Source organism: Elaeis guineensis, chromosome 3 (assembly GCF_000442705.2).
Source record: "Elaeis guineensis isolate ETL-2024a chromosome 3, EG11, whole genome shotgun sequence".
Classification (NCBI taxonomy): Eukaryota; Viridiplantae; Streptophyta; class Magnoliopsida; order Arecales; family Arecaceae; genus Elaeis; species Elaeis guineensis.
In genome coordinates, this window is record NC_025995.2 from 94,491,767 (window position 1) to 94,503,523 (window position 11,757).

An 11,757-nucleotide genomic window follows, 5' to 3' on the forward strand; every position below is an offset into this window, starting at 1 on the left:
ACCGAAATATATCAATTGTAAGTGGAGATTGAAGCAGGGAACTAGACATTTGCGAAACTTTTACACCTTGTCTAATTTGGGTACATCTCAAATCCAATTCAAGTATTCCAAAGTGGGGGAGTAGGAGCACAAGTAGGCTCCATCTTCTTGGACCTCACTTAAAGAAACAGCTAATTGCTTAAGTAAATTTATAACTTGCAACGAAGAAATTATATTTGAGTCGGAGTTCCTCCTATTTACATCTTTCGGCCCAGCGATTTCAAGCAACCAAACTGCCTCTGAAAGGGAGATAAACTTCATGTCCCTCACCATATGCAAGAGAGGAGAGAGTCGGAGCATAACCACTACCAACTGCTTCCAACTAATTGTGCTGAGATGTGGTCTGCTGTGACTAAACAGCACCATGTGATGGTCTCCTGCGCCAACATAACGCAACTACTTCTGGTTCCAATTCTACTTCCACAATTGGCGATACAGGTGGGCGGCCAGCTATCACAAGCATAAACTATAGCCACCCAAATTCAATTATTTAGACTTATACTACCCATCAGATGAAAGAAACCCTTTTCTAGATCCTCTCCTGCCACCACCGTTCATTTTCATGATCTCATCACCCACCCTGGGCCCACACGAATATGGTGGCGGGCCACTGCGGTGCAAGGGATGGAAGAGGGTTTCGCTTTTCTCTCTTTCCAAAAGACAGTCACAAAACAGATAAAAAAATAAAAAAAAGAAAAAAAGCAGCCCCTACCCACCCCGCGACCCCTCTTTCCCTTCCCTTTAAATCCCCCCTCCTACTTCATCCCACCTCCCCTTTCCCCCTTCCTTCTTCCTCCTTCCCACCTTCCTCTTCTTGTTCTTGTTCTTCTCTCTCTCTCTCTCTTTTATATAGATAAGGTAGCATAACTTGAGTTTATATAAGCTAGAGAAGATGACTATATCGATGGAGTACTACTGCTCGAGCCGGGTAGTGGCCGGCTTCTTACAAAAAGTGGCGGTCCTCCTGTCCTTGGTGGTGAGACGGCTCCTCCTTCCCTGCTACTGCTGGTGGTCCGGCAACGAAGAAATTAGGGAAGCCGATGACGCCGGAGCGGAGCAGCACCGCCGACGGCACAATCAGCTGGCGGCGGCGCAGGCGGTGAGGGAGAGCCTCCAGGTGGCGACGTACGGGGAGGTGGCGGGGGCAGCTGGGGCGGCGGCGGCGGCGACGTGCGCGGTGTGCCTGAGCGAGGTGAGGGGGAAGGATCGGGTGTGGGAGCTGCGGAACTGCTGCCACGTGTTCCACAAGGCGTGCCTGGACCGCTGGCTGGACCACGACGAGCACCTCACCTGCCCCCTCTGCCGGGCGCCGCTCCTCACGTCGGTGTACCGGCCGCCGGCCGCTTTCCCGCCGGCTGCGGCGGAGCCCAGCTGGGCCGTCGAGCGACTCCTCTACCTCTTCGGAGACGACCTCCTCTTTGCCCCTCCGTCGTAGGCCGCCGCTATCTCCCTCCTCTTCATTTTTTTTTTTGCCCCCTCTTTTTTCCTTCTCCTCCGTTTTCTTGGGCCTTTTCTTTTGGGTATACCGCTTGTCCTTGTGATGGAGGGGCTGGATTTTTTCGGGTGTAAGTAAATACGGTGGAGATATGTTATATGTACGTGATAATAAGTTTTATTGAAATGTAACGGAGTTACTGTTTGTTATATACGCCGGATTTCTTACGGAGTTATTGTTTATTATTATATACCCTGGAGCTCCAAGATATACCGGGAGTGACAGCCAGTGGGTGGTGTTAGCGTGAGCGAGATGGAAGGAATGGTTGAAGGTTGGAAATTGGGGCACGGGAATCGTAGCGGGGAGGCAAGCATCGCCATCATGAGTGCGGTCCATCCGGGGGCCATTTGCGTTTGTGGAATCTTCTTCATCTTATCTCTATTGTATTTTTCTTTGCGAACGATAGAAGTGGAAGGCGACGGAATTGACTCCGACGGTGTTGGCCTGTGGGATCTAAATTCGGAACGTTGATCTCTTCTCCGGAAATCCTCTTTTGCTTCTCTTACCGGTTTTCCTTTTTATGGAAATAATTGTCTTATCAATCGAAGTAATAATATGAAAAAACAATGATTAGAAAGCTTAATTAAAAAATTCCATGAGTTTATGCGGTCACCGACCTCTGCCTGTCTCTCAAACAAATGGCATGCTGGCGGAGGAATTATCGCCATAGCCGGTGGACCGGTCCAGGCCACATCTATAGGGACATCTTGAATTGTTTAAATAGAAAGGTGTGATGTGGTGAGTGGCGATTGGACTGGTCCATTGGAACTATTCAACATGCTGACCATGGGACTGATCTACTAGATATGATCTATCTAATAATTAGATTTTTCTGAAGGAAATGGCCCTTGACGGTCACTGAACTCATGGAGCGCTGAAATTATATCCCAACAATGTAGTATATTAAGTTAATAAAATATTATATCAATATCTCGGCCACCTAAATGGTCCCCTCGCATTAGCCGAACATAAGATGGCCGTAATTTATTTGATCTGATCAAATATTTGATTTGATTTGATCTAAATAGGATGGATGTTGCTCGACCCGGAACGGATCCGGAGTAAATATAGAAAATTGAAAGATCCATCCCAAACTAAATCTAGATATATATGACACATCATAAATTTTTTTTTTGAGAATTTTTTAAAAAAAATTGAGTGCAAATAAAATTATTTTTGCAACTTCACCTAATTTGGTAAATTCAACTTCATTCGTTTAACTCTATCCACCCTGCATTGCCCCAAGACTTCACCTATTTTGTCTCACCCGAGCAAAATACTGAATGGGTATGGGTAATGGTTAGCTCGATCCATATCCGATCAATTGCTATTCCTATCTGAACGAAACTCTCTCTTTCTTCCCTTCTTTCCCATCTCTACTATCCTCCTCCTCTCTTCATGACCTCTCATGTGACTCCAGAAAGTATGGTAGCCATCATGACACGTGCTAGAATAGCAGCTTCTGCTCCATCTACATGAAGCTCGATGAAACCCTAGACCTTATGGATTTGTGGCGGATCGGTCATGCAAAAGGGTTCTCTTCCGTAAATCGAACAAACACTATTATGCTTGATCTAAAAAGCGATCTCGTCGAATCAAAGGTGTTAAAGAAACCTCGTGGGAGGTTGAGGTGCTCCATCGCTTGGACGAGATTGAGAAGCTTGGTGTCGGTCCGATTATAGACGATGGCATCAAAGGTGCTAGACTACTAGATCACGGCTTGGATAAAACAAGCAATGATGCCAGCAATGGAGCAGAGGACGATGTGCTCTATGACAACGTACCCAAAGGTAGCGGCAAAAGAGGAGACGAGGGCTGTTCTCCTCATCATGCTTCACCATTTCATGGATAGTGAGGGTTGAATTACTCCTCATGCTTTGCCATGCTCCTCCTTCCGATCGTAGACGATGTTCAGATTCGATTATTCAATATCATTATTGATCATGATCTCAAACAACTTTGAGGCAACTAGCTATAAGCATACGTTTAATACATCCAAAATAAATGTAAATCTTCAAATTAATAATCTATATTTATATTATTGATAATGTAAACTTTGGGTTTGAGTGTACTCTGAAATTTAACTCTACAATGTTTCTTATCCAGTTTCAACTCCCACGGAGACAGCTCTATTTTTAAAAATTTCAAGTTTTTAGTTCTTTGCCAAGCACCTTATCCGGGGCTTGGACGATGAGAAACTATCCATTTTGTGTGGCTCATATGCATGATCATGTGCACTGCATATGCAGAGTGTTTGTAGATTTTAGTGGCAAATTTATCGTACCAACTACAGAAGGCACCGCAACAACATAAAAAAAAAAAAAAAAAAAAAAGGTCATAGCTCTTACAAAACCAAAAAAAAAAAAAAAAAAAAAAAAAAAAAAAAAAAAAAAAAAAAAAAAAAAAAAAAAAGGTCATAGCAGCAGTGGCTTGGAGAGGAGGGATTTGGAAAAAAATAAAAAAAAAAATAAGAGAAAAAGAGAGAAGAGAAGAAAAACTTTATGACAGAGATAACAGTCCAGCAATTGCACTCACGCTATTTGAGCAAAAGGTTCTATGTTTTTAAGCTTGTGAGACATTCTCGTGTATATTTATGCCATGAGAAATTTTTTGTACATCGTCTGCGGTGTAAAAAATCTAACGTGGAGTGCATCGCATCATCCGATTGGATTACGTAGTCATCACTTTCTAACGTATATTTTAATGTCCATAATTTTATTTTTTCATTTGAAATTTAGAATGACAAAAATATTCCTCTCTTTCTAATAAAATTATGACATCTTACATTAAATTTATGACTTCTTGCACCGAATGTTATAATTTTTCTTTGGATATCATAATTTTGATAAAAATATTCTTATCATTAAAAAATTAAAAAAAATTTAATAATGAAAATATCTTTTTTTCTTTATGATATACTGAGAAAAAATTATAGCATCCTGTACAGAAAATTATAATTTTAGTGTAGGATGTCATAATATCGATAGGGATGTCATAATTTAAAAAAAATATTTTTATCATTTAAAATTTTAAATAAAAAAATTATCAATATTAAATATGTATTAAAAAATAATAACTACGTAGTCTAACCAGTGGTGGTATACTTCACATCATATTTTCTACACTGCGGATGGCGCTCAAAGAATTTCGCTTTATGCCGTATGCAAGTAGACTTTTCAATGGGGAACGGCCAATCGCTTGTAGCTGGGCTGGGCCAAGAGCTGAAAAGGCCACCCAATAATCGGGGCCTTCAAGGACCACGGACCAGCTAAACCTTCTACACCGAAATTTTCTTATTGTTGGTGCTCCAAAATTTATTCTCGACGACAAAAGTAGAGCGCCTGGAATGGTTCGAGTTAACTCATTAGTCTGGTTCAGATATTGGATTGCCAGTCCTATGTAACAACATTTTCTGCATATTTAGTGTTATAATCAAGTAACACTTTTGATTGTGTGACCCCAAGGATTGCTCCATTATCGGTTAACATTACCTTGTCCAGCTGCAGAACTGACAAGGATAATTCCACAATTTATTCGACATCACCGCATCCAATCTCTACCTCCAGGGCCAACAATTCCGGGAAATTTCTATTTGAAATAGAGACCTTTTAGTCGGCAGGAATCATGTGTGGGTTTGATTTTATTCATGCAACGCAGATTCGATATTACTTGGAAGCCCATAAGCTAGGATCAACCTGTCTCGTTTATTAATCTGCTCGTGCTTCATCAATCTTAGAATCTTGCAATATATGAGCAACATGCTGTTTCGGCCCCAATCAATTAGAAGCCCTACTCGCGTATCCTTCTCATCAAAAAACCCAAGGCCCAAGAACTAATGAAGACGAGTAGAGAAGTTGAAGCCTGTTTCTCTTCCTCTGCCAGGAAAGCCCCACTTTGCTGCTCGATGGCAATTAAAGAGGAAATTTTTCATGCAGATTCTACTCAACGAAGGAAGAGGAGGTTTTCCACGTTCCACTTCGACTCACAAATACTTCTTTGACATGGACTCCTGCAGCGAGCGCTATCTGTTCACTTACAAATTGACAAACTTGTCTCATTTCTCAAATCATTTCCCCTTTCTTCCCGCCAGAAAACTAACGACCTGACTTGCCCAAACCGCCGAGAAGGGAAAGGGAACTCGAGTACCGGTAAACAGATGGGTAACCACCTCGTCCTGACTTCCAATCCCTCCCCTGCTTTCCTCCTTTCTCCATTCTTTCTCTTCCTTCGTCTTCTTTCCTGCCATTCTTCATCGAGAGAGATGACTCCCAGATCTTTGAGCCCATCTTTCCGGCCACATTGGGCTTTGCTTCTCCTCCTCCTCCTCCCTGCTACCACCGTCCGCTGCCGTCCGGAAATATCCATCACCACCGCCGGAACAAAGCTAATCCCTGAGCGAATATCTTGGGACACCAACATCACCCTCCTCGGCGACGCCTCCCTCAAGAACGGCGCCATTAGCCTCACACGCAACTCCGCCTCCAGCGCCGGCCGCGCCCTATACTCCCAACCCATCCGCTTTCTTGAACCCACCACCCGCTCCCCGGCCTCCTTCTCCTCCCGCTTCGCCTTCTTCATCACACCCTCCTCCCCCGGCGACGGCCTCGCCTTCCTCCTCACCTCCGACCCCCACTTCCTCGGCAGCTCCAACGGCTTCTTGGGCCTCTTCTCCGACCTCGCCTCCGCCGACTCCTCCAGGGCCGACGACGTCGTCACCATCGCCGTGGAGTTCGACACCAACCTCGACGCCCCGCTCCGCGACATCAACGACAACCACGTCGCCCTCGACGTCGGCAGCATCTTCTCCTTCGCCGCCGCCGACGCCGGCAAAGTAGAGGTCGACCTCAAGGCCCGGATACCCATGATGGCCTGGGTCGAGTACAGCAGCACCGAGAAGGCGGTCCGGGTTTGGCTCAGCTACTCCCGCTTCCGGCCCCCCGAACCCCTCCTCGTCGCCGGCGTCGACCTCTCCGGCCTCTTCCGCGAGTTCATGTATGTCGGCTTCTCCGCCTCCAACGGCCATGGCGCCGCGCTCCACGCCGTCACCCGGTGGAGCTTCCGAACCTTCGGGTTCGCCGCCGCCGCCGCCTCGGCGTCTCCACCCGGAAACGGCACGGACGGTGGTGGGTGCGCCAACTGTTCGACCGAAGGTCAGAAAGGCGGCGACACGGACGACGACTTCGTCAAGCCTGGTAGTGACCCCGTGGTGAGTCTAGCTACGAGGACAAGAAGATATATTCGGGTGGTTCTCATCGTGGGCGTAGTAATAGTCTTCGTCTGCTTGTTGTTGTTGATCGCTGCTATCGTCACGTGTCTTCGGGGAAATGAGGAAGAGGGCAGTGAAGGGAGCGCGCTGGAGACCGCTGTGGGATGCGAATTCCAGAGGATGCCCCCAAGGATTTCGCTGGATGAGATAAGATCGGCAACCAAAGAATTCCACTGCAGCAAGATCCTGGGCCAGGGCGGCTCGGCGATGGTGTATGAGGGTGTTCTGCCTTCTGGCTGCAAGGTCGCCGTCAAGAGATTCGGCCAGGTGGACCGGTTCACCCGCACATTCGCCACGGAGCTGGCGGCCCTCATCGGCTCATGCCGGCACCGGAATCTGATCCCTCTCAAGGGGTGGTGCTGCGAGAAGGACGAGCTGGTCTTGGTGTATGAGTACATGCCCAATGGCAGCCTGGACAAGATCCTCCACGCCGCTGCTCCTTCTGAATCCATGGTGGCGGGGCCGCCGCCCGCACTCTCCTGGGACCAGCGCTGGAAGATTGTCCTGGGCGTCGCATCCGCGATCGTCTTCCTGCACGAGGAGTGTGAGAAGAAGATCATCCACCGGGACGTCAAGGCCTGCAATGTACTCCTCGACGCCGAATTCAATGCGAAGCTCGGGGATTTCGGGCTCGCCGAGCTGAATGATCATAACCGGACTCCACCGGTGACCAAGCCGGCAGGTACCATGGGCTATCTGGCGCCAGAGTATGTCCATTCCGGTGTGGCCACCGAGAAGTCGGATGTGTACAGTTTTGGAGTTCTGGCGCTGGAAGTGGCGACAGGGCGAAAGCCAATGGAGAAGGGTGTTGTGCTCGTCGACTGGGTCTGGTCGCTGTGGGGGCGGCGGAGGCTGGTGGATGCGGCGGATCCGCGGCTTGAGGGCAGGTTCAGCAGGGAGGAAATGGGGAGGATGCTGGTTGTTGGGCTGTGCTGCGCCCATCCCGAGTCCAAGCGGCGGCCCACAATGAGGAAGGCTATGAGGATGCTCAAGGGGGTGGCGGCTCTGACTGCGTTGCCGGCCAGAAAACCTGCTGTTAGGCTGCTATCGCAGTTGCCTCGGACTTCGCGGGATTCCGGCTCGCAGGCTTCTGGAGATGCGACCACATCGTGGTTCTCCCCTTGCATCAGTCTCAACCAGTTGGAAGAGCAGAATGATGGGCAGAAATGAGTCTGCTGCGACTCGGACTCCATTCTTCTGAACCCCTGAGATTTGTAAGCATCGATGATGAACGGATCTGTGTGAAACAAGCCTGCAAGATAAAGAGTCGTTGACGGCATGATCAGATCTTTCCTCAAGGAGCTTTGCATTTGAAACTTCATGAATTATACCATTTGTTGTCATGTTGATGCCCGTGATCAGACGTTCTGGTTGTTTCTATCAACGTGAATGGAAAATTCGGGCGTTGACGGTAGTAATGCCTTACAAGTTCTGATGATTGTTATCTGACATGTTGGTTGTTTCTATCAATATTAGAGGAAATTTCATAGTCCCTGATAGTTTGTCTTAGAAGTTGATCTTTTGCCTGCTTTCCAACAGAAGTGTCTGTTATCTAGGAAGATAAGATATTGAAGAATGGAGCAGGCGACCCGTGTTCTGTTAACAGTGACCGAATGCAAGTAAACATACTCATACATCCAAGTTCTGGGAGAAAAATGGCACATTACTCAATTTAATCACCACCCAATTTAGGGCAAAAGCTGCCATTAAATTCTCTGCTTATTCCTGTATTTAGTTCAGAATTTTTTTGATCACCGTTGCAAGAACCGTACTTCCTTAAAATGGCTTCCTGTTGCATCTTCACAAAATGGCAAATAGGAAAAGCAGCTTCACCTGGTGAGGCAGACAAAGGTACATGTATAGCTCAAATAAATGGAAACTAAAAATATATGCCCTTGGAAAAGGCTGTCTCTTTCGGACGCTCAGATGATAATTTTGGAACAAGAAGTGGTGATATGGAGGCAAATTCATAACTCGAAGGGAAAGGAACAAGATAGAAAAATATTGCTTGCAAACTCACCCTTGCTGGAATATCAGAGGAAAAGGTCTTCCAATAGGATGAAGAAAATGCTCATGATAAAAATGAATAAAAGGATACCAAACTCATGATTTGCCTCATGGCAACAGATGATTTCCATCTTAAACTCATGCTTGCGAACAAATTAAGGCAGAAGGGCGACATGTTAATTTTATCCAAGTTGCTCCAAGCAAGCAGTGATTGTTGGAAATATGCAATTTTATAAGAAGTGGACTTCGCTATCCTGGGGGGGGAAAAAGACACTGGGCATTAGTGGGATTAGTACCATCTAGCTGGTTACAAACACAACCGCCTCAAAGAATGACACATGACTAGGGTCTTCAGTGAGCATCAGCATACATTCCAAATGGTTGGAAGCCAAATAAATTGGTGGGTGATCATAGGTTGAAGTACTTTGCTAGGCAAATTTGGCATGAAGTGCCTGTGCATCAAGCAGAATTGCCCAATTGGAAACTAAAATTCCAATCAGCCCATTAACAGCTTTGCAATCCTCAACATTTTCTGGACCAAGAAATGGTTTTGCTGATGCAGTTTAGATGTCCCGGCATTATAAGAAGACCGTCCAAGCACATTCTAATGTAGTTATTAAATTTTCATATCTCAGCTAAACTTTAGAAAGTGTGAAAGCCCCTGATAGCGTTCGAAGAACTGGTACAGCTGAGCTGAACGACTTTATATATAGGAATACAAAGCAATAGCTACAAGAGTGACAATCCAACTTTATTTAGGAAGCAAGAGTCCCTCCTCGTTGTGCATGGTTGGAATCATCCAAAAGCACCGCATCCTTGTGCTGCGACTTGAGTCTTAATTTCCCCAAACACACACACACACAGACAGACACACACACACAATATCCTGGCATCATCTGCTCACATGTCATGTTGCCAAGAGGAGAGAGGAGGTGTATGACGTCAGCGGGGGAAGGCGGCGATCTCGAGGCCAGTTTTGCCGACGAAGGGGAGGGGGGCTTCGTAGGTGCTGAAGAGACGATAGGAGGAGAGCAGGGAGAGCAGAGCGTAGCAGGCTACCGCACCGAAGGTGATGCCGATGGAAGCCGTCGCCCTCTGGCAGAAGCTGTCGAAGACGCCGCACTCCTTGCTCCATGTCACCGCCTCGTCGCCATTGTAAGCCAGGTACATCAGCTCTGCCGACACCGTGCCGGCGGCGAGGATCACATACGTGAACACCTGCCCAAACCCAAGAAGAAAATAGAAAATTAGTAGGAGGAGATGAGAAGAAGATTGATTATGATGCAAATGATGGACATGTTATGACGCTCCTTTGGCTGACCACCATTTCAGAATTTATTATTGACCAAATCCTGGTTTGGTGGCTACTTTATTTTGAGAAGTGATGAAGCAACACAAAACTGACGTAAAGAAAGTAAATGACTAACCGTGCCGAACTGGAACTGGCACCCGCTGTGCAATAAGTGGGTTTCATTCATTTTTGTAATGTTTTCTTTTTTCATTTTTTAGGTCTGTGTATAACCTTCTTATACCATGGTATACATTACTTTTATTTTCAGTCCTAATCCATATAAATGATGCTATAAAATAAGGTAGAGATGTTATAAAACAGGTATACGTATTTCGGACAAAAACTGATAAATAAATGAGGGACCGCCGAAAACAACAAAAATCGAACACACACAGAGAGAGAGAGAGAGAGAGAGATGCCTGATCAAAGAAGAATAGGAGCCATGAGCGAGACAAGGTGTTCGGTCGTGGCAGGGCCGTGCAGGAGGCGGATAACAGAGAGTAGCCGGCACAGAAGCCATTGGCATAAACCAGATACCTATTTTACATCCACATGTAGTTCCAATTGTTGAGACACCACAGAACGAAAGAAGCAAAAGACAAAAGTAACCAAAGGGAGTCTCAATTATTTTTAAAACTCGCCTGAAGGGGGTGAGGTCGGCATAGGAGACGGAGCCGAAATCGTTGACCTGAGCATTCTTGAGCATGAGCACCAGCGCCGCCAGGCACAGCCCCATGGGCACCACCCTCAGCATCGTCTCCGCCGTCCTCACACCGCTTCCCCCATCCCCCCCACCCTCCTCTCCCTGATCCCCCTCCGTCTTCCTCCCCTCCTCCTCCACCATCGTTTTCTTCGCCATCATCTCTCCCTCAAACAAACTCGCTGAAGCCCTCTCTACAAGCGAGGGAGAGGGGGAACGAAGGAGAAACAAACAAGCGTTTTCTTCTCAAACAATCGCTGAAGGCGAATGAATGGGGGATGAAGGAAAGAGAGGGTAAAGGGCTTCTCCCCATTTATGAGGGTCGTACGAGAGGGTGGTTGGGGTTGGCGATGTGAATTAAATGCGCAAGATAAGAGGAGAGGAGAGGAGAGGAGAGGAGGGGATGGATCCAAAAATCGCTTCGGGCGGGCAAACATGATACAGACTACTGATTTTGTCACATCTTTTCAAATATTCATTTTAAAAAAATAAAAATAATTTTTTTTTCTTTTTAATATTCGATTCATCAATCTTATAATTAAAAAAATATTTGATTTTTTTTATTATATTCAAAATATTTTTTATCTATATATATACTATATAATTAAATAATATATATTAAATAAATTAATCACTTAATATTAATCTATATCTCTAAATAAATTAATATATAATTTTTAAAATATAAAATTTATTAATATATAAATATAATTAAATAATAAATATTTAATAAATTAATCATCAACGACCTACTATATATCTTCAAACAAATTCATACATACTTCATAAAATATCATGTTCATTAATATACACCTAGTAATGTATATTAATAAATTTTTTGATATATATTATAAATATTTTTTTATATATATTTAATAATAATTTAATATATATTTATAATTAAATAGATATATAATTTTTAAAATATATTTTTTATTGAGATATATTAAAAAAATATA

General features: G+C 45.1%; 3 protein-coding genes across 3 annotated transcripts; 2 read left to right on the forward strand and 1 right to left on the reverse strand.

Annotated features, from left to right (window-relative positions):
• Positions 1-799: 799 nt before the first annotated feature.
• LOC105041951 (E3 ubiquitin-protein ligase ATL9) lies at positions 800-1,685 on the forward strand. Its single transcript, XM_010919025.3, has one exon. It carries the CDS (start codon positions 932-934, stop codon positions 1,472-1,474), a length of 543 nt encoding a protein of 180 aa, XP_010917327.1. The 5' UTR covers positions 800-931; the 3' UTR covers positions 1,475-1,685.
• A 2,967-nt stretch (positions 1,686-4,652) lies between these two features.
• Positions 4,653-8,480, forward strand: LOC105041949 (L-type lectin-domain containing receptor kinase S.7). Its single transcript, XM_010919024.3, has one exon. It carries the CDS (start codon positions 5,691-5,693, stop codon positions 7,968-7,970), a length of 2,280 nt encoding a protein of 759 aa, XP_010917326.3. The 5' UTR covers positions 4,653-5,690; the 3' UTR covers positions 7,971-8,480.
• Positions 8,481-9,472: 992 nt separating this feature from the next.
• LOC105041948 (CASP-like protein 2A1) lies at positions 9,473-11,106 on the reverse strand. Its single transcript, XM_010919023.4, has 3 exons — positions 10,740-11,106; positions 10,518-10,635; positions 9,473-10,025 (listed from the first exon to the last, which is right to left on the reverse strand). The coding sequence occupies exons 1-3, from the start codon at positions 10,958-10,960 to the stop codon at positions 9,750-9,752; spliced, it is 615 nt and encodes a 204-aa protein (XP_010917325.1). The 5' UTR covers positions 10,961-11,106; the 3' UTR covers positions 9,473-9,749.
• Positions 11,107-11,757: the final 651 nt, after the last annotated feature.